The sequence below is a fragment of the Lonchura striata genome, chromosome 3, assembly GCF_050655825.1.
Source record: "Lonchura striata isolate lonStrDom1 chromosome 3, ASM5065582v1, whole genome shotgun sequence".
NCBI classification, from domain to species: Eukaryota; Metazoa; Chordata; class Aves; order Passeriformes; family Estrildidae; genus Lonchura; species Lonchura striata.
The window spans coordinates 68,943,713-68,966,712 of record NC_140705.1 but is presented as its reverse complement, the minus strand read 5'-3'; the positions used below and the strand labels follow the sequence as shown (position 1 = coordinate 68,966,712).

Below are 23,000 nucleotides of genomic sequence, written 5' to 3'. Positions count from 1 at the left end.
CAAATGTCATGCTAAATTTTGTGGACTTACCTTGAATAGTGTAGATAAAACCACCCGCTATTCCCTCCACACCTTCTGTGAGTTCATGTGGCAGTGACCCTTCCCCTGCCTGTTAGGAACAGATTAATTGAAATTAATAGATTCATTCATCTCTCATTATTGATGTGTTTTCCGTCTGATTTTAAGGTGTGAAGTTTTCTGGAAACTAAGAATGAAATTAATTTAAAGCTCTGCTGGTTCAGGCACTTGCATAATCACAGAATCACAAAACATCCTGAGCTGGAAGGGACCCACAACAATTACTGATGTCCAACTCCTGGTCCTGCACAGGACCACCCCAAGATTCGCACAATGTGCCATGAAAGACTAAGACTAAGATTTTTAACTAAAGTTTTGCGGCATTTTTTTAAGTTTCATCCCAAACTAGCAGTACCACTGAAACTTTCAGAAACTAGTTTCGAAGTTGACAGCAAAATTATTCTGGCTAAATTACAACGACACAAGATGTTTAGGCAAGCAACAATTTGACACAAAAAGAGACAGTGCTAAAAAGCAAATACTCAGACTTTATCCCATCAGTTGGGATTCTACCAGAAGATTTTTCACCCACATTTTGCCATTTCTGATACACTGGTACTGCTTCCCATTCTGAATAAAACAATAAGAGCTTTACTCCCCTCAAAATAAAATGCCACTCACAAGCCTATTTTTTTTTTTGTAAGAAGGCAAAGCAAAACTTCTTTTCTGAGATAAAAGGACAAGCCCAACTGAATTTATGATTTACACAGAGAAATACAGGAAAGTAAAATGCTGAATTCTCAACAGTTATAGGAAAAATAGAAACATGGTGGAAAGGAAGGTGAGGGGACTCACTGTAATGACTCTGAAAACACCTCCTCCATCATTCACCATCACTTTATGAAGGTTTCTTGAAACCAAGCCCTGAAGATCCTGGCTCTCCCACACAATGGTACCTTCAAAACTCTGGTAAGAGAGCAAAATACAGTTATGCAGGTATACAAAGACTTAAAAAAATGAAAGTCCAACAGTTTGGGCTCATTAAAATTATTTTAAAATAGTCAACTTCATACAAGATTTAGCTTGAGTGAAACATAAATGTTTCACTTACACTTCAATAAAAATAAACTACACATAAATGAAACACATCCGTGAAACTCAGTAACACATAGTAATTATTTTAAAACTAATAATGAATCTCTATATTGAACTTTTAACAGAAGCCTAGTGTAAAAGACTTTGGCTTTCTAAAATCATCAAAATAGCATTTAAAGGTGACCTGAAGTGAATTTTTAAAAATCAAATATAAAATCCTGCACTACAAAGAGAATACGTTCAAACAGATTTGGAAACAAGCTCAGCTTTTATCGTTATCTGCCAAACAGAGATCAGAGACTAGATCCTGACACCAGCAAAACTCAAAGAAAAATACGGCCACCTTTATCGCAATAAAGGTGTCACAAGCTACTGTAGGACTGACAGAAGTCTTATCTCACATCTTGGCTGGTAAGGAAGAAAAAGGCAAGTGAATAGCTTCAAAATTTTCTGGTTTTAACAGTCAAATTAGGCTTTGCCACTCCATGTTTTACATATATGTATATATATGTTTATGTGTGTGTGTGTGTAAATTCTTGCATTTGAAAGGACTTCATCTCAACTTTAAACTGAAGACCCCTGACAAAATGCAAAGGAGCAGGTGGCAAGTTGTACAAATATGAATATTGGTAAATTTTGATTTTTAAAAAATTTTAAAGCAATTTCTCCCTTATGAAAAGGTAGGGTTGTTATACTCCTGACACCTTGATGAGCACATTCCATTTTGTCTCTCTCACTTTCATAGGAAACACACTGGTTGTTAGTGTGGGTGTTGGAACAGAAAAACAACTTGTTTGTACATGCATCCCTGCTGCTGTAGGAAGTCTGTTTACTTATACCAACCTCTCATCTCTTCCCCATTTCATCTTCCTTGTACACTAGAAATCTTCTCCAAAAATTCTCCAGTTACTGAAACACCTTTAAGTCTAGATTAGAGTTCAGCTTACTTTTTTTGTTTTCCTCTAGAAGTAGGTCTTAACATCTGCAGCAGCCTCAGTGTTTAATGACAGCTGTGTGTGTACTTCAGAAGTCTCTCATCTATTATTTAAAATGCCAGCTTTATAAGCTAATAATGGAGCTAGCCAGTGTTTATTCAAGCTTGACTTCCATGCTCAATACCTTCCCTTTGTTTCACACAACCACAGAATAAGCTGAATTGGAAGGGACCCACAAGGATCATCCTATCCAACTCCTGACCCTGCAGGACCATTCCCAAATCACACCCTGCAAGCATTGGCCAAACTCTTCTTGAACTCCTGGCTTGGTGCTGTGACTACTTCCCTGGGGAGCCTGTTCCAGTGCCCAACCATTTTCTGGGTGAAGAACCTTTTTCTAATATCCAGCCTAAACCTCCCCTGACACAGCTTCAGGCCGTTCCTTCAGGTCCTGTCACTGTCACCACAGAGAAGAGATCGATACCTGCCCCTCCTCTTCCCCTCATGAGGAAGCTGTAACTGCAATGAGGTCTCCCCTCAGTCTTCTCCAGGCTGAACAGACCAAGTGACCTCAACTGCTCCTCAAGGCACTTCACCATCTTCACTGCCCTCCTTTGGACACTAACAGTTTAATGTCTTTCTTATATTGTGGCACCCAAAACTGCCCCCAGCACTCGAGGTGAGGCTGCCCCAGAGCAGAGCAGGACAATCCCCTCCCTCCATTGCCCGACTGAAGATGCTGTGTGCCTGAATGCAGCATCAGGACATGGCTGGGCCTCATGGCTGCCAGGGCACTGCTGACTCATATTCAGCTTTCTGTTGTTTGTTTAATTATTTCTCAGTTATCAAAATAAATGGACCAATATCGAGACTTTTTCTAGTGGCTCAATTTCTCTTTTTGCAGTGACTGTCATCTTCCATTCCAATGTTTTTTGCTGTAGGGATTGGGCTCTAATCACACTTCAGTGTCCTCTTTATAGACACAACCTTTGGAAAGTTGTTTAGTGAGCAGGAGAGTCCTTTAGGAGCAAGACAGTCCTTTCATGCCTCAGCAAGCAGAAACATTACAATTCTCACCACTGACTATTACTGACTTAAAATGTACCAGGAGTCTTAATCAGTTACTACCAGTGAACCTTAGTGGAAGGTGTCCTAAGGCTGCAAACTATCATTATTTTCCAGGCTGAGAGACTCATAAGCAAATTTTCTAATGACTTTAGCCCTCAGCTATTCTTACGCTAAGCCAGTTAATGAAAACTGAGGCCTGAAAACGCTTAAAGCAAAAACATTAGTGGCACACCTGAGACTACATCATCTGTTTTTCCCCATTTAAATTCCAGCCTTGTTGCTGCCAGAGCGCAGTGGCATTTACAGCGAATACCGAACAAGTGAACTGACATAATGCGGCTCTGCCAAACTCCTTTCCTAATGTTAAACAGTGCTGTGCTTTCTGTTCCTCCAACTACTTCCCATTAGTACTACAGAGTATGTGCAGTACAGAGTCCCATCCTCATGCAAGTGGCCCACGGCTCTTTGACAAAATAAGTGCATTGCTAAGACTTGTCTATAAGAGCCCTGTTTGTTTTAGTTATCTGCTGGCGCTTCTGCTGTTCTGCGCTTTCAGTCGTTCCAAAGCTGAATGATCGATTCTGTCTCTCACAATCTGGCCTGCCAGATGCTTATTCTAATACTGCATTTCCTTTTCTTTCCCCAAGATGAGCAGAAAGAGCAGCACTTCAGCTGCAAGATGAATGAAGCTCTTCAGCAGTCTGTACAATCCATTACTTCTTCAAGGTGGAAGGACAGAGAATAGACACCGTCTCAGACAGCATCCTATGACAGTTAAACAGTTCACTAAATTTAGTGCTCTCAAACAAGTAGACAGGAACACATGGGCATTGCCACCTCTTCTGAATCATCATGTATGCTTCAGCATTCTGAGCATCACAGGAGACTGCATGCTGTGCCTAAGCCCTATTAATCTACGTTAGAAACATCATGTTACCCTGTAAGCATTCAGCGCATGACACACATCAGATCAAGGAAGCCCACACAAAGAAATATATGAATACTAATATTCTCTCTCTCAAGGAAGTACTTCCCATCTGCCTCTCAGGAAAACTGCAACCATTTATAGCAAAATTACAACTGCTTGGAATTTTAGCATCTCAAAACAAAATCCTACAGGGAAAAGGTTCACATGATAGACTACCAAATTACTGGGTAACCAATATTCTTTTTAAAAATGTAAAATAACCCTCAATCATTTTAGTATGAAATTAGATTGCCAAAGCATATGCACAAAATACTGCACGTGGTCTGCTCACCTGAAAGGTCTCCTGCCAGCATAACAACTTGCATAGTATTCAGTAAACAATGTCTAAGATTATAAATCAGCCAGCTGCAGATCCCCCTTAAAATTAATAAATTTCCAAGTGTATTCCTTAGTATAGAGCCGGGGGAATAAATCAGGGAATAAACTGGCACAAATTGTCTTCTCTTCCCTCTTAAGTTTTCTCCTGCTTTGTTCTTTCATAACACAATTTCTTTAGTAATAAAACAACCCAGACCTAAAGACAATTTACAGAAACAGCAGCAAGAGTCCAGGAAAATATTTAAATTAATCTAAAATGGTAGCTGAGACATCTAGCGAGAGATCACTGGTCCCCTGAGAACAATTCCTCATAGCTGAGAGGGTCTGCTAACTAGAATTCTCCAGCCTTTAGTCATTAGACTTTTACTGTAAAATCATCAGGGTATTTTCCTATTATATTCTGTTCCTTTTGTGTTTAATCCCCTTCCTTCCTATGCAGCCACAAGTAGGTTCCATATGCCTATCCCAAAAACAAATAACACTGTCACCGCAAACATTACACACAGTATCTTGATGTTATATCCAAGACATCAGATGCAGAAACCGCTTTTCCAGCTGTTCCATAGAAACCTGTGCCATCTTCCCCTCCCTAACTTGTGTGCCAATGTCTGATAAAGCAGAAGAGAAAAAGAAGCACCACATGTTCTGGTAAACCCTCCCACAGAATCAAAGCAGGTACAGTTTTCAATCAGAAACAGGTTAAGTTTTCTGAAGTTGCTACTACTTGACAAAGTAATTTTTTATCAATTTGTATTTTCCAGGCTTATGCTTTATAACTACCTGTGATAATAAGATGCTGTAAAACAAATACTGGATTTCAGCATATCCCTGCAACTACTTACCCATTCTATGATTCTGTGAACTAACATTCTAGATGTTTTCACTTGCCCTTTTCTGCCTCAAGCAAAGGCTAGTTTTATCAGTCAGTCTGTCCAGATCACTTAGAAGAACTGCAGGCAGTTCTGATACTGCACATACCTCTGGCAAAATAAACTGCTCTACTGGCTTGTACCACAACCTGTTCACCTGCACTCCACAGCTTGGTGGACTAAAGCGAGCACTGAAGATTGCTTCCTGTGAACAACATGAAAAAAACTAAATTAAAAAAAAAAAACAACACACATTAAAAGTTCTACTGTATTACACAGGCCATAAAATAGCTCTTAGATAATAACAAATTACATGAAGATTCTGCATTGCCAAATTCCAACCTTCAGAAAACAGCTTCCAAGCTCTCTTAGGATACCAATTTTTCTCTTTCATTGGCAGTAAAAAGCTAATGCAAGTAAAATTATCAGACATCAAACATTTAGGAATTCCACAGTTTAGGAAATATGAATTTGATTACAGTATAACTTTATTTTTATTATGACTATTATAAACCAAACTCCTTGGAAGTTCATCATGGAAGTCATACTTACAGTTCTTTCTACTGTAGCATAGGCAGAAGTTTTGAAGTTGGCCTATCAAGTTATTGGTTGAGATAAATGTAATCTATCAAATATAACAATCTCACTCAATTTTTTTTCCCTCCAAATTACAAAGCTATTCTATCCAACCCGTAACAGCTTGGGACTGGGGGAAATTATCAATGAAGTCTGATTATTACCAGTAAATTATAAGTTTCTAGAAATCTTAAAATGTCTTTCCAGAGGACAGACAAGAAAAAACTATGGCTGTCCTGCATCTCTGCTTGAAGACACCCAATATATGTTTCTGCAAGCATTTTAAATATATTAGATAGCTTAATTTTTATTCCTTAACAACTATCAATATTTTGAACCCCAAATTGTGCATTGGAATTAGATTTTAGTGCTCTTTCATAACAGCATCTAGATAAACACATAGCACTCAGGGAATTTCATCTTTTCTTTATCCAGGATGTGCCTCTGTATAGATATATGAGAATTTAAAACGCAATAGAAGAAAAATATAATTCATAAACTTTTCAGTTAAGTATTTGTCTTCTAACTCACCAACTCAGCATGTCACTTTCTTTAAGAACTTAATGCACAAAAAAGAAACATCATGCTTTCAAAAGATAACTATAGTACTCTACCTCATGTTCTGCCTGGTACAGCTTTACAGTGATGTTCCTCTGGAATCCTACGCCATCAGCCTCATAAAATACCCCAAGGCTGGTAATGACAATGGGGTAAAGCACACGGAAGTTCACACTGACGATTCTGTCTTCAGACAGCACAGAAGGTATGTCCTCAGGGAGACTGAATGCTTCAATTTCCTGATTCAAAACTGAATGAAAAGGAAAGGCCAGAGGTAAGGGGAGAAAAGTTCATAGTTCCTGGATACACACAAAGCACACTGCCTACATGCAAAGCATTCTGGTTAATTAGCATGGCTCATAAGTGCACAAGAGTACAAGAAAATACAATGGGCTGCAGACTGCAGCAAGAAAAATTTCAGTGATACAGCAATCTGCAAGCTAATAGCAATTGTAACTCAATGCCTACAAAGCCACAGGGAAAATATTAGAAACACAATAAATCCACAGCAGGAAGACAAAAATGCTATTTGACTGCACGAATACCTGTATATTAACATAATACAATAATTATTCATGTATCAAAATGGCACACACCTCCACTTAATTCAGCTGTCTGCTTTTTGCCATTATTGCCTACCTAAGCCCTGAGGTACCATTTATACTTGGGAACAGTGGATGTTGTCATTCAAAGAGAAAGTTACAGAAGTTACATTTCGTGTTGAATCATGGCTCAGGTACCTAGCAGTCCTTAGATAACTTGTATTAAAGAGCAAAAGTTAAACAACATCCAAAAGGGGACAGTAGAAATTTACAATTTTAGTTAGGAATTTTTGTATGGCATTTAATTTTTCCCCATTTTACATTTCTTAATTGTTTTTTCTCTAAAGCAGAATCTGAAAAAACGATCAGCCAGCCTTGCTTAGAGAATTCACTTTGTCACCCTAGAAGTCCATCTGATACTCAAGACTGTCACCTTGCTACATTCTTCACATTTGCCAGGTAATTTTGTCTCTTTCCAGCTTCACTTAACACATAGATCAAGTAAAAACATATGTTATATGGGAGAAACTCTCTGGTGACATAAGGAAAATGCAAATCCATTAGAAGTCAATGGCTTTCCTTTCACATGCCCAAATATCTCTCCCTATCTGGCCTGCACACAGTACTTACAAGAAGGTTATGCAACAAGTTCTAGGAGGTATTTGTTTTCAAGACTAGTTGTCTCAATTAAACTTCCCAAACTACTCTCAGAAAAGACAGCTAGTTCAGACCACAGAATTTTTAAAAGTTAACTTCTATACCTGGGTTACTGATGTTCAGAAGTTTGCAGGAGTAGGGGTCTTCTCTGTCCTTCACTGGCACAGCACAACCATGCGCACCTATTATAAACTTCACAAGGACACTAAAATAATTTGCTTTTATTAACACCAGTTCTCTTCCCTCCTCCCTCCATCTTCAATTAAATTAATTTTATCACCATGTCCTGTCTTTCAGAGTTAAGATTTTGAACCTCTTAAAAATAAGCCCTGACAGTTGGTATGCAGAGCAACCACATGAATCCCCTCATAGGAGCTCAATTCCAAATCCACATTAATATTTTATATTAAGAGGTCACAAGATGATTGGCAGCTAGAGATGAGATACAAGACAGCCAGCACACTAAACACAAAAAAGACCTAAGGCAACACTGAAGGATCCCAGAGACCTGCCCCTCCTAGCCTGGGTTTGTTACTTAATTCAAGATTGTTTAAATGCTACCCATTCAAAAGTCAATGAAAATAATAATAAGAAAAAAGACACATAGCATCAAAGGAGGAACAGGGATTCCAGGCAATCTGTTACAATGAAAAATTTCAACGTTGGGTTGTAACACAACAAGAGGTTCCTCTCTAGCTCCAATCATGCTTATTCCATAGTAGGAAGATATCAAGTAAGCACAAAGAACAAGGATCCACCTTAACCTATCTTTTCACTTAGCAGCTAAATGCTCTCCCAGAACTCCATACAAGCTATAAATGGTCCCAGTTTCATATGACTGAGGTGGCTATGCTGCACTCCAGGCTGCATGCTGACACCACATCTGGGAACAGCAAAACACTCTCAGTGCAAGGCAGGTACCAAGGTGAGAGGATGGCAGCATTTCCAGGGATGAACTGCAGCAGAGCTTCTCAGCAAAAACAGACTTCTGTGTACACTGTCAGATCCATGCAAGCAATCAGAAAGGGCCACTCACACTGCAGCAGTTTGGTGCAGTTTTCAGTGGGAAATAAACCTCAACTTCACAGTTGAGGCTGTTTGCTAGAACTTTCGTGGTTCTCTCACCAAATGCAATCCTGCCTCCTTTCAAAAATCCTGGACTACCAAGGATTCAAACTGCACACCGTACATTGCAACACAAAAAAGAGAAAGGCTTATACATCACTAATAAACAGTGGCAAGTAATTGCAAAAGCCAACAGCAGTGTATAAAAAGTAGTTACAGCCTAAGGTAAATAGTATTCTTATATACTATTAAGCAGACTTGAAAAAATCTGTCAGAGTACAAGATGCTAAAAAACAAACAAATAAACTAGGAAACACATTAAAAGAAAAATTATTAAATCAAGATATTTCAGCATTACAGTCCTGACCCCCTGCCCCCCAGGCCCAAGCTACAAAACAGTAGAGATTACCGTTGGTTCAGGGCAGGATGTTGTTTCAGGTGCTTGAACCAAGTGTTCCTTATAACACTGCGTAGTTCATGATTGTGTCGAGCTGACAGAACACCTACAATAACATCATAATGTTTCAGCTTCCATTGAGGAAAGAAGGACAGTGGACCTAGAAGTAGAAGGTGACAAATATTTAGTTTATGCACATATTAACCACAAGCTTGAGTTGCAAGCAATAATTAATTCCAGTCTTCCAGTACTTAAAGGGGGATAACAAAAAGGAGGGGGTGCAATGCAGATAGTGATAGGATAAGAGAAACAGGCTTTAAACTAAAATAGGGGAGACTGAGATTAGAAGTTGTGAAGAAATTCTTTACTCAGAGGGTGGTAAAACACTGGCAAAGGTTGCCCAGAGAAGTTGTGGCTGACTCAATCCTGGAAAGTGTTCAAGGTCAGGTAGGATGGGGCTTTGAGCAACCTGGTCTGGTGGGAGTCATCCCTGCCCATGGCAGGGGAGCTGAAGGTAGATGATCTTTAAAGTCCCTTCAACCCAAACTGTTCTGAAATTCTGTGATTAAAGGACATCTCAAAAGCAAAAGAACTGCACACTAAAAACAAACAGAAGAAGTACTTTTGCATTCTTGGTTCGGAATCAGAGAAACATTTTCCATACGCCAAAACTTTCTTCACTCACATGCCCATTTTCCCTGTGCTTTCTGAAGTTGCTGTGACCACCTTCCTGCCTCACAATTTCAGTGTGGGATCTCAAGGCCTATTGTTTCTAACTTTTTGAAGTGGAACACCACTCTGCCTTCACACAGGATGTTACATCCCTACACAGAGGAATGCTCTGGCTTTCTTCAAAGCTGGATACCACTGCCAATACTTGTAATCCAGGATTTAGCTTGTGCTGTTTTAATTTAGAGATCATGAAACCTGAACTTGATTTCAAGCAGGATTACAACCAGATAAAGACCTGAGAAGCTCTGATTTAGAGCCCATAAACAGTCAGGCAAGTAGCTAAAGTGAATTTGCTTTGTTTAATCTATCGGATATCCTAGAGTTAAGACAGATTTGTATTTAATTTTAGCAAAGGATTGCTTCCCTCTCATCTCACTATGTTTTTCATTGGGCTGCAGATAAAGAAAATAAATGTGAGTGCATTTTAAACTACTGCCTATAGCATAGAAAAGGTTTTTAGAATCTAATTAAGAGACTAAAAATACTGCCAAGTCTGTATTGTGAACTCGCACTAGAAGGAGTTGAATTATTATCCAGACTCTACCTTCTGTACCAGCATCCTCTTTCTCCCCTTTGAAGCTGAATAGATGGGTTCTTTTACCCTGCTCACTAACCTAGGACCTCACAGCATCTGCCACAAAAACTGCTGTGCCAAATCCCACCAGACATCCATCTAGCCTCATAGCCCCCTGTCAGTGCTCAGCATGCAGTGGAGAGGCCTTGGCCTCACTCTGCTCCAGGCTGAATCGACATCAAGATTTCAGAACTTCTGTTGTTGTTCTTCAGGGCTATTGAAAATAGCCCTGACTCCAAAAGCCAAATAAACCTGTTTTTGAACTTATTCTCAGAACAATGCAAAAGCAGAAAAACTACAGAGTGAGTTTCCACGGGTAAACCTTTCCCATTCTATTTCCCACTAAATATTTTAGTTCTAAGTATGCAAACACTGACTTCTATCAAAAGGTTAAGTTCCACCATTATTTAAATGAAAACAGCTACAAGATTATCAATTACTTAAGCTGAACATTAACCTATTAAGAGAAGCTTCCATCAACCTAGGCTCAGAACTACTTAAAATCCCAAGCAATAAGCCATTAGAAACATTCTTCATTTTTCCACTGAAGTTAACCGTTGCACCTCTACAGCAACCATAACTGAATTGGTGGCAAGGTTTAGGAATATGATTTGTTTCCTACAGAGCAGCAAATCTAGTGCCCTATATAACATCTGAAGAAACTTGTAAGTCAAACACACTGCTCAATTGAAATACCAATTTAGTTTTCCTTTATGCTGGCAAATATCATTTATCCAGAGACTCTGTATGTCTTCATAGGTCATTACATAGCCAAGAATCACCAACTCTTCAAGACAGCAGACATACATGAGACAGACAAATGTTTATAAAGTATAACACTATTGCAAATTCCTGTTTACACATCCCTTTTTCCCCTTGTTCTTCATCCATCCTTTGATTATTCTTCAGCCTTAACTCCAAGCCTTCCAGTATAAAGTTCATACATCTAATATGACTATTAGACTTGTAGATTAGATGAGGTACTGTTTACACAGATTTCTTTTTTAAGATATCACTTTTAATAAGAAGCAGAACCATTCCATTAAATCAAAATTAAAGAAAAATAAAACTAAGGGCACAAGTCTATGAGGTGACTTGACTCAGAATAGCATAAGTTAGCTCGAATGAATTTAAAAATAAACCTACTCAAATCAAATATACTTCTAATTAGCTTGTATTTTAAAATGAGTGAAGCTTTTCCTTATGAACCATCCACATGGGAACAATGTTAATGTAACAGATGCTTCAGAATTAATATCCTCCTGCTTTTAGAACAGCATTGCAGTGGTCTATATTCAGAAGATTGTGTTCTCTGTCCCAAGAGTTATGTCATTTTACTTTCAAAACCACTAAAAATTAAAAAAAAAAAAAACCCGCTTACTTTGACAAAACATTTTTTGCTTGTTAGTAAAGATTTCTACTTGCTAAGGAAAAGTAGGAATAATGCTAAAATTTCAGGAAAATAGATTCATATGTGTTTCTTTAAACTCACACTATTTTAAAAAAGGGAGATAAAGTGAGAAGTACAGGGAAAAAACACTAAGGCTATTATTAATTTATAAGGATAATTCCAATATGAGCATAAATATTCTCTGATGCAGCATAATTTAAGAGAAAACATTTCTAACCTATAAGTCAATAGTGACAATTTAGACAAGCAATCAATACTTGCCACTGAGGACTAAAGCTATTTATCTTCCATTCTATTTTTGTGCACTTTTAGGCCAAAATTTTCAGTGTCGGATAGTATCATATCATATACCTCACTCTTACCTGGAACTGCTTGTGCAAGATAACTGCATCTCTACATTTTCTGATTTCAAAGACAAGAAAAAACTGTAAATTTTGTAGTTTGTGAAGGGGGTTAAAAAAAGAAAAATAAAAAAGCTACATATCACATTCCATTAAACCCTAAAAGCATTGCAGACCAAATGTATGGAGAAGAAGAGGAAGCTTTCCAATCCAAAGGTCACACCGCCACTGCCTACCTTGTTTTTGAATTCTTACTTAATTCAGAGCTGCACCTCAGTTGCATTACTTAGCCCAAGATTTCTCAGTAGAGCCTGAGACAAATACACAAAGCCTACCTGTTCCACAGCAGAACCTACAAAAACATGAAAGCAAGCAGCCCTCCCTCAGCTGCTGAGGTTCATTTAATTCTCTACAGCAGCTGTCAGCAGACCTAGAGCTGACAGAAGTACTGCTAAGTCCAGTCTGCCAGTACCTTGTGTCACATTGCTCATAGTAAGCTCCTACTGAAGCTTTCTTGGGCTCTGATATGTGTAAGGACTGGCTTCCACACAATTCTCTGACATCTGACCATACTTGATTTTCATCTCAGTATCAGCTTCAGGAAGCTTTCACAGGCTTCTCAGTCACCAATTTTCATTAAGTGGGTGAAAGCGCTGATCAACCTCCACCTGTCTGTCAGGCTTGACTAGCAACAGATCAAAGTTTGGGAGAGATACAGGGAAAAGTAAACAAGTGCTTATGTAGAGTACAAAGCTGTGCCATTAGAAGACAGTACTAGAGATGCAGAGGTGTGTGTCCTGCTGAGCTGGCCATGGAAAGGGGTCACCACTGACAGGCAGTCTGCTGACCATGCTCAGATTTTAACCACTTCAGGAGCAGTCAACAGCTCTTGAAGTTTTTCAAAATCTCAAACTACAAAGATGAATATGTACCTCATCTTCCCATGAGACTGATTCTCAATAAAATGTTAAATTAGGCTGTTAATTATATTTGCTTCATTATAAGACAGTGAAAAGAGTGAGAGATCACTTAGATTGATTTTGTCAACAAACACAGTCTTGGCTAAACATATTTCTATTGATGAGTCCCCAATCAACTACTAAATTTGCCAGTCATTTTCAGTGAAATTTGACATAATAGGCAGTCCACAAAGTGATTAAGCTTCCATATTTCATGCAACAGGAGTGGACAAAGAAAATACTCATTAGTGCCTGCACTGAGAAACACAGCAGTGTAGGCTTACTTGCAGTATCAGCCACCAGAGCACCTCCACTGGACACAGCTGAAATAAGTCAGTTCTACATAAGGCAGGCTTTGCATCTTCTGCTACCAATGCAGCTTTTCTCTTTTTTTCTTTTTTTAATTCCTGAATAAATCAATGAATGGAACTAAGTAGGACAAGCAGAAGTTATTTAGAGTATTCTCAACTAATCCACTTCGTAAGATAAGCAACACTCCTCCAAAATAAAAAAACCCACACATTTTTATCTCTGCCTATTCCTGTGATTTTGCAATCATATTCCTGAGTTTTAATACTTTTTTTTCTTTTCTGCTACTTTGAGAAAGATCCAAACAAACACAACGGGAGGAATTAACTCAATATAAAGATTTGTATTCACAGAATACTGACACACACAGAAAAAGAAGAAACCAAAGAGCAAAAGCAGCTCTTTCCCCCTTTTAATCTACTTCACCTAAAGTAATCTGCTACAGCTCATCTGCATTACATGTTTTGCTGCAAGCAGAGCTACCTGACCTCCCTGCAGTACCTACTTCACCCCAGACCTAGAAATTGCCAAGATGTGCACCCCTGGTCCCTGCAGTACTCTGTGAGGCAGATAAGCTTTTATACAAGATTTACAGATTCAAAGAACAAACCTCTGCAGGCAGAGGTTTCCGTTTGCTTTACATCAACAGCATTCCTTCTAAGAAATAGGACAGCAGGGTCCTTCTGAACTGCCAAGTGGGAGTAATAACAGTGGTACAGCAATGATACCCTAAAACACCTAATTATATAATACTCGCACATTTCAAGACAAAACTAGGAACAATGGCAAAGCATCAGTAGAAAAGTAAAAAAACAAAAAGGCAAAATCTTTTTGCAACACAAACTGATGCCTCCTTTTCTTTTTTTATTTTGTGAAGGGAAGGGGTGGGGTTCTGGCAGGACAGAGGAAGCAGAGTATAGCACCTTTATCTGATGAAAATTGGCTACCAATCCCTGCTGCCATGGAACAAAAGTGTGCTCCCAGACAAGGCTACTTACTCTCTTCTTGCTGTTCCAATCAGTGGGCAATTTAGAGGATAACTGTTGGAAACCTTAATTCAGCCAACTCTGGTGGAACTCGTCCTCTTTGCCCCCTGCTCCAGTGCCAAAATACAAAAATACAATTCCAGTGCCACTCATCAGTAGTTCACAATGTCTCAGACATCTGTCTACGGAATAACTAAAAGCCCTAAAAAAAATCCCAATTCATTTGGAAAATATCATCAGCTTATTTTGTGTATTCTTTGCCAATTATTTTGTGCCCATCAAAAGTTAGGGGATTGTTTTATGTTGGGGATGACATGAAAAAACATGCCATATGAAGATCTTACAGATGAAGGGTGGGCAACAACTAGCATTTTAGGCAGGACTGCACATCTACTGCCAATGCCAAACCTGACCTGCTGAGTTTCATTTCCAAGGCCCCCAGTCTGTAACTCTTTACATACCTACAAAAGATGAAATAACTTTGTGACCAAGCATGCTACTCCCTGACAGACAGGACTACCAGATTTCAGACAACATCCTTTCTTAAGAAAAAGTCCAATATTTTAGCAAAACTTTACCTCATAGCTTGTTTCCATATTTTGGTTCCATTAGGCCAGTGCCTGAAGAAGTACATGCTGTGCCACAGGACAACAGATGGTGTACAAGCAGACTCTAGAAAATGGTGGGTTTTAATCTGTTGCATAATTGTTCACTAGTAGAAGATTGACTCTCGCAAATTCAAAAGGGCCAATATTTAGCTGCCATCCCCCCCCCACACTCCAAAAATGTAACAGGAGTAACAACTCAAAGGGCATTACCTTAGATCAGCAAAGTACCAGAAGATTATACAGAATGTGTAGGGTTTTCTGATAAGGCCCTGTAGCTGAAGCCCGACAGTGAGTAACTTCCTACTCAATAAGATCTGTGCTATCAATTAAAATACACAATTAGCAATGAATCCACCTGGAGTGCTAAAAGCAGGTCTGTCTGTTCCTTCTCAAGTTTCTGAGGTCATTTTATAATTAGCATTTATCTAAGACTTTTACAAAAAATTAACTAAGCTTCCTACTCACGAACTTTCTTTGGATAGCACTTGTTTGTAACCAGTTAGACAAGACTGCAATTAAATCTAAAAGCATGCTTCTGCACAAATCTTGTCCAGAAGTGTGAATTACAGTCTCATTAACTGAACAAAAAAAAGCAGGATGCCACCAAAGTCAGGACACTAAAACAAAGGCCTTTGATCTCAGATTTCATCTTATTTATTGTTTTCCAATTGCTGAGTACTGCCTACAAGAAGTGTACTAGCTCTTCTGTGACACCATGGTAAATGTGATCACGAACACAGAGAAAGCCTGAACAATGCACAGGGAGAGACACAACTGAGGGCCAAGAATGCAGGCAAACTACAGGCTTTGCATAAGGGATGGTTAAAAGGAAGACTTCATTACAGAAGGTCCTTCCAATAGAGGAAGAAAAGTAGATGGAATGAGTGGAGACTGGAACACTGTATGCATTTAAAGCCATCTGATCTATAGATAAAAAACAGAACTGTTTTCTAGAAATGGAAAGCCTATTTTCCACTAGAAGTTAGAAGTACCTGAAGAGCTCAACTTAAGAAAGCAAAGGTTTAAAACAGACACCTTTGACCTCTATAGTTACATGCTGAAGACGTACTTGAAGGAGAAGAAAGACCCTTTTGACTGAAAGGTTTAAGAATTAAAGGACATAAACTACATGCAAGTAGGCTTAGGCTAGAAATGAGAACATAATTTTAATCAGGACAACAAGCCTCTGGAACAGCCTCTTCCTACAGCTGCTAGGAATCCAAGTGAACAGACAAAAAGCCACCCTGAGCCCTCACTAAATAAATGTAGGCTGCCCACCTGCCATTTTATGACAGAAACTAAGAGCTGCTTAATAGAAATAGTAAGCAGAATTGATGGCTGGGAATGCCTATTCCAATCTTTCATTAGTGAGTCAATGAAGCCAAGGTTAATAATCACTAAAACAGATTATCAACTTTTTGACAGATTTCCATTTGAATTTTTGGTGATTATTATTTGGGAGGGTAATTAAACTCTTCAAAAAACAGAATTGCTGTTCACTCTGTCTTTAACCTCTACTGGTAGCTAATTCTGCAACTGTTGAGATAGCACACAACTATCGTACACAACTACACAGAAATACCAGAGAATACACAAATTACACATTTTTAAGTCACAGCTATTGCAAAACATTGCCCTATGATAAGATCTACTTTTTATTCACACCAGGGATTCCAGGTGATAGGTAGTAAAGAGCAACTGGGGTAGTAAACAAGGAAAAAAATCACTCAAGTGAAACAAGACTGGCTTTATCAGGCAGTACCAGATCCTCTTCAGTAGTTTCAGATTCGAGAAGCCTTTTAATAAATTAATACATTTTTTTCTCTTGTATACAAATTCACTAATGTTCCTAAAACACTCTGAACAATAATAATAAAAACAAAAAAACCGCAACACAGAAGACATCTGAGGTTCCTTGGCTCATCCCTCTTTCTTCTGCTAAGGCAGCCATACCTACATCTTGTACATTTTATGGTACTTTGAAGGCTAAGAGACAGATTCTTCCTTAAATACCATGCAAGGATTAGGCCTACAAAACAACAACACACATACAGTATTGAGCATTTTCCTATGGATGACATATGCTCTCATTTTAGAGGAGGCATCATTATTCCTCTCCTGAGCATGAGTACATTACTCAATAGTAACTTTACAATAGTATTTATTTACAACTAAATAAGCCCTGCACAGATACCATTCACTTGCTCTTTCGGTATTAAAAACCCACTTATTAAAAATTCTAGTTATCCTGACATTATCTGATGCAGCAGGGTTTTACAGTAATGAATATCAACTCCAATAATACCTGATTGAAACGGGGAAACTCTGAAGAGCTACTTCTCTCCTTCCCCAACTTCCAAGTGGTGCATTCCTTCCCCTCCTCAGGGCTGCTCCACCTCTGAAATTCCCATTAGACCTTTCTGTAATGAGCTGGGCAGTGAAGTGTCCCTTGACTTGACCAGGAATCAGCCCCACCACGGTTAAGGTGAGGGGGACACTGACCATGGGAAGGAACTCCTGTGGCATGATCAAGGAAAGAAGGACAGTAGGAGTAATCAGTCATCCCCTGACAGGCCTGGAACATTCCTTACCTGAACTATACCCTGAGTGGAACAGACTCTATAGACACTGGATATTTGAAAATTCCAGCAATTACCAATTACCAACCAAGACTGTGTTCAGGGTAGAAATTTATAGATGACTAAACCCAAGTATCTAAAGAACCCTAAAAACTGGTCCTTTAGCTCTCCAAGATCACAGCAGGCTGACACCAGCAACTCCCTAAGTAGGATGTCTCAGAGTTCACAGACTCTCCAGTTCACAAAGTTCTCAGGATCAGCACCCAAAACTGGTGACAGGCTGAATCCTTCCATTCCTTGAGGCTCAACCCTTTCCCACTGAGAAATGCCAAGATATATAAAGTGAGCATTTCACTGAACTCCAGGGGAATTTTTTACAGATATACCTCTATACACTGATACCTATATATCCCTGTATATAAATATATCTCTTTGTGTCAGTGTGCGTGCATGTGTGAACTGACTTAGATGCTCTTCTGCCAGTATAGCATGAATGTTGCTGTCTTGGATGTATAATGAAGTCACTGCAGCAATTATAGTAAATACTATCACTTTGTAGATCACTTTGTGAGTTTTAAATTAGTCAATGATTAAGTGCTGCTAAATCCTTTAGATATTGATCGTTGACCAAGTCAGACTAAGACTGGACCTAGCTGCACCTCAGCTCCACGAGGAGCTTAGAAAGTAAGGGGGTACACTCTAAATCTCATGACTCAGCAGGAGGGTCTCCCTTACACTTTTGCATTTTCAATCTCTGTGTAAATTGTTCTAAATGAATTCTAAGTCGGTCCTCCCTTTCTCAATCCACAATATTTTTTTCCTTTCCCCCCACTCCCATCCTCTTCCCCATCCCACTGCAGGGGTGGGAGGCAGCAGGAAATGACTGAATTGCCTGCATGGTGCCTAGTTGTGAGCTCAGGTTAAATCCAGGTGATACCCATTTTTGCTACTACCTTTGACAGTGATTCTTTAACCAACCTAAACCACTCATTTGTGACAAATTGGCATATTTAACTGGATGTCAAATAGAAACACAGATTACTTTAAAAAGCACAGAATAAGTCCAAGTTCCAAATTCTCAGAAGAACAGAGTTGTGTTAACCGGCCTGGCTGTATAGCTGTGAAATGACAGCTAAAGGTGACCAGGGCCAGATAAAGGATGGAAAAGGAATTATTTGCAAAATGCTAGGAACCTGGTTATAAGCTGCTTATCAAGATAGCAAGAATAACAATAAAAGTGTACTATACTTAAAGGAAGAAATACAACTCCTAAAGGCAATTGAATTAATAGCATCTTTGAAAATGGAGCAGCTGCAAAATCAGTTAAAAGAAGAAAATTAGAAAAAAAATGGAGGAAAACATCAGATTTATGTTCATGTGGGATTTCCATCACCCTGACATTGTATTGATTAGGAAATAATTTGTATCCCCTGAAGAACAGAATGGGAACATATTGGATTACCCTGATGACAGCAAACTGAGGAAAGTTGATTCTTTGTTTCCCTCAGATTCCTTTGAACTTGAACTCAGATCCATCACTAAAGCAAAATACATTCTCATTCCTGTTGGCCCTCAACAACTGACAAAATTTCACACAGACACAGGAGCACGAATTTCAGTATTAATGCAACAGGATGCTGAGAAGCTGGGTGTACAGCTTGGACAGCACAGAGTTAAAAGCACTGCAGTGAACAGAACAAGCGTTATTCGCCAAACCACGAAAGTTAATTTATGGCTCTGGGCGAGAAGTGAATGTTGTCTACTTGCTTTGCAGTGGAAGATCACAATGGAACTACTTTGGGTTTTGAAATTTTGAATATCCAAGCTTGGCGCCTGGTGGTCAGCTGTGTGTGGTCCTTTGGTTCAAATCTTGCCCCTAAACCTGAGAGAAACCAGGGGGTACAGTGCCTGCATTCCCAATCCAAAGACTACCAAGGTACTGCAGTGCCCCACTCCTCTGCAGCACAAAATGGAAATAATCCTGGGAAAGCAGACTTAGAAAAATGGCACCTTATTTCCAGAACCCACTGTACAATTCACCCACTTGGCCAGTCTGAAAACTGGGTGGGAGGTGGCATCCAGCAATTGATTATCAGCTCTTAAATGCCAACATGGCCCCACTGAGAGCTGCAGTACCCAATATTGCAACTTTAACAGCTACAAGGAGCCACATACTGTGGAAAACAGAGCCAGGTGTGACAGATGTGTCCTTTATTGTCAGTCCACCTTGCAGGAAGATAAAAAGGAACTTTCTTTTACTTGGAAAAGTTCACAATATACCTTCAACAGACTTCCACAGAGGTATAAACATTCACCCACAATTGCTCATCCCATGTTTGCTGAACTTTCACAGACTCCCTCAGAATGTGAAACTGTACAGGTCTATAGGTGATATTCTAATTAGGGGACATTCCCTATGTAATTAGGGAAAGCTGAGGCAAATGGCAGCAGCAGCACAGCAAGCACTATGGAAAGCAGAAGTTGAGACGGCACCCAAAAAATTTAAGGGACTCAGTAGAGAATTAAGGTTTTTTGAGCACCTGGTGGACAGGGGATAATGTGATGATTCTTCCATGTATCTTAAGAAAAATAGAACATTTGCAAATGCCCCATTCTAAAAAAGAGTAACAGCAACTGATGGAAACTTTAAGGTACTGGAGGAAACATATACCTAGATTTCCTATCACTTCTCACCCACTGTACTTACTTTTAGGAAAGGAAAATCACTTTGTTAAGTTAGTCATTGATTAAGGGCTGACAAATCATTTAGATATAAACCTCTGATGAAGCCGGAGACCAAGATTGGATTTAGCTACACCTAAACTCCATCAGGAGTTTGAAAAGCAAGGGGATCCACCCTGAACATTGTGACTCAACCCTTATCCTTTTGAGTCTTTTGTCTCTGTGTAAATCATTCTAAATTAATTCTAACTGGAGTTTCCTTGGGACATTTCATCCATGCAGTAAGCAACAGAGAGAACCTTGATATCCAAGTTTCTTAAGCTGCTCTTTTAAAAATTGGTGTTACTCCTACTTTTGCTAATACCTTTAACAATGATTATTTAAGTGACCTAAACCACTCATTCAAACCAACACCAACTGAGAAACTTCTGGATTTTCTTTAGAAATGTTTGTTAGTGGAAAACACATCTACATGGGAAAGGTCATCATGAGATTCCACACTGCCACTTCTAACGCCAAATTAATGCTCTGATGCTCTGAAATGGCACCGTGAAAGATAAATAAAACCAACCAGGCAATTGAAATGCATATCAGGCTAGAAGTTCAATAATTATATCTCCCTTTCTTTTATAATTCAAGTGTGACCACTGCTGATGTGATATGCAAAAGCCAGAATACAGACAGACACCTATCCGACTTTGCAGCCTTCAGACTATGCAATAGTGCAATACTTCTTGCCTATTTGCACTATTAATTACCACTGGCAATCAGCAGACTCTTGTTTCCTCATGCTGTGCACACCCTGCACGGGAAACAGGCACCTCTTGCAGAGTGTGGGTCCATTAGGAACAGGCTACTGGGTCACTAAACAGTTCTAAGCACACCCCAAGTACCAAAAACACCATTCCGTGTTCATGTACGGTATTTTCTAATATCGTCAAACAGCACCTGTGGGTAGCTGACAAAAGTTTTTGTTCCAACAGATGCCCGCTTCCTCAGGCATGAAGATTCGTGGCCTGAAAACCACACCTTATTTTATAAGGAGCACAAGGGAAGCCGTCTAGGATCGGATTCCACTTATGCTGGATGATACCCGGTCCTATGAATAGCTTTTTGCAGCGCAGGGGTTTTAAAGCCCGCTGAGGCAAACACAGCGCAGTGCGAAGAGCTATTCCTAGGACGGGGAATGACGCGACACGAGGGGGATCAGTGGGAATTCCTTCCCCACGTGGCTCGGTGGGAGCGGGAGGGCGGCAGCGGCGCCGGGAAGCGGGAGCTGCCGCCCCGCACAGCGGCTCCGCACCCGCGGCGCCCGCACCGCCGCCGCGCCCCTCGGCACCTCGCTTCGGGCGGCGGAGCCTGCGCTGCTCCCGCCGCTCCGCTCTCCAGACGCTCCCTCCCCTCCCGGCGAGCCCCGCGGGCACTCTGGCGCTGCCCCGGTCCGAGCATCCCCGGCCCTCGCCTGCCCCGCCAGCCCCGACCTCTCCTCGCCTGGAGAGAGGGTGGAGGAGCCCAGCCCGCCCGGACGCCCCAGGCATCCCCCGCCGCCCGCCCCTCTCCTACCTGCCGGGCGGCTCCCGGGGCAGCTTAGCAGCAGCCAGAGGTGCAGCGCGACCCCGACCACACAGGGGCACAGCAGCACCAGCCAGTTTCGCATTGGCCGCCGCAGCCGCCGGCCCCGTCCCCTTCTCGCCGGCCTCTCCCAGCGGCGCCGGCGCGACGGCCCGGCTCGGCCGCCCGCGGCTCCTCCCCGCTCGGCCGGGCCGGGCTCGGCGGCCCCGCGGCCGCCGGGAGCTGCAGTCCCGCCCCGGCCCGGGCGGGCGGCGGCGGCGCGGGCGGCGGCGGCGGCCGCCTACAGCCCCCACAATGCCGCGGGGCGCCGAGGGAGCGCGCGGCGCCGCGCGGCTCGCGTGGCGGGGCGCGGGAGAGGGGCCGGCGGCGGCGGGCTCCCCTCACGGACCGCGCCTCTCCGAGACCGCCCGGCTGCGGGGAAACCCTCCCCGGGTAATCGCTGCTCGATAGTCCGCTGCATGCCCGTTCTCAAAAGTCGTTGCGTTAGGAACAAAATAGCTTTCCAGAATAATCCTTTACTAATTCAATAAAGAGGAGAGAGCGCTTCGCCTTGGCAAAGACCTGCTGCGGCGCTCGCAAACTGTTTGTGGAGTGTTTTATTCCAGAAGTAACACGTTCTTTGACTGAAATTCCGGGGAGGGGGTGGTGTTAGACAATCAAAGTGTCCTTAACTTCGGCTGGATCACGGCCAAGAATCCTTAAATTCGTTATGAAATGTCAATAATGCGAGCTCGGCTTCACCTGTTACCTACAGCCACCGCTCTGAGAAATCGGGTGCCAAAGGACTGACTGCAGAGCTCTGTCCTGGCTGGGAGGGTTTAAATACGGTCGGATGAAGAAAAGCACACACAATATTACCAGCACCTTGAGAATTTACTTGTCTCTGGTGTCCTGCACACAAGTAACAAGGAGAAATTTGTTTCCTCAGACTGCCCCAGGATAAATCCACCTGGAAAAGTGATATGGATAAATAAGCAAAGGCTTCTCAGGATCAGAGATTAACAGAACAGATCAGGTTGGAAGGGACCACAGGGTCTGGTCCAAGCTCCCTGCTCAGGCAGGACCATCCTAGAGCACATGGCACAGGATTGTGTCCAGATGGTTCTTGGACATCTCCAGACAGAGACTCCACAACCTCTCTAGAAAATCTGTTCCAGTGTG

General features: G+C 41.0%; 1 protein-coding gene across 2 annotated transcripts in view; it reads right to left on the bottom strand.

Annotated features, from left to right (window-relative positions):
• B3GALNT2 (beta-1,3-N-acetylgalactosaminyltransferase 2) overlaps positions 1-22,002 on the bottom strand; it is a 30,455-nt gene extending 8,453 nt beyond the window's left edge. For both annotated transcript variants that reach the window (XM_021527096.4, XM_085576782.1), the window contains exons 1-7: positions 21,831-22,002; positions 9,099-9,246; positions 7,729-7,829; positions 6,482-6,675; positions 5,401-5,496; positions 874-984; positions 31-109 (exon numbers count right to left, since the gene is read on the bottom strand). In XM_021527096.4, coding sequence (XP_021382771.2) covers positions 31-109; positions 874-984; positions 5,401-5,496; positions 6,482-6,675; positions 7,729-7,829; positions 9,099-9,246; positions 21,831-21,924 — 823 coding nt within the window. In that variant the 5' untranslated portion in view covers positions 21,925-22,002. The remainder of the gene's footprint in view (positions 1-30; positions 110-873; positions 985-5,400; positions 5,497-6,481; positions 6,676-7,728; positions 7,830-9,098; positions 9,247-21,830) is intronic.
• Positions 22,003-23,000: the final 998 nt, after the last annotated feature.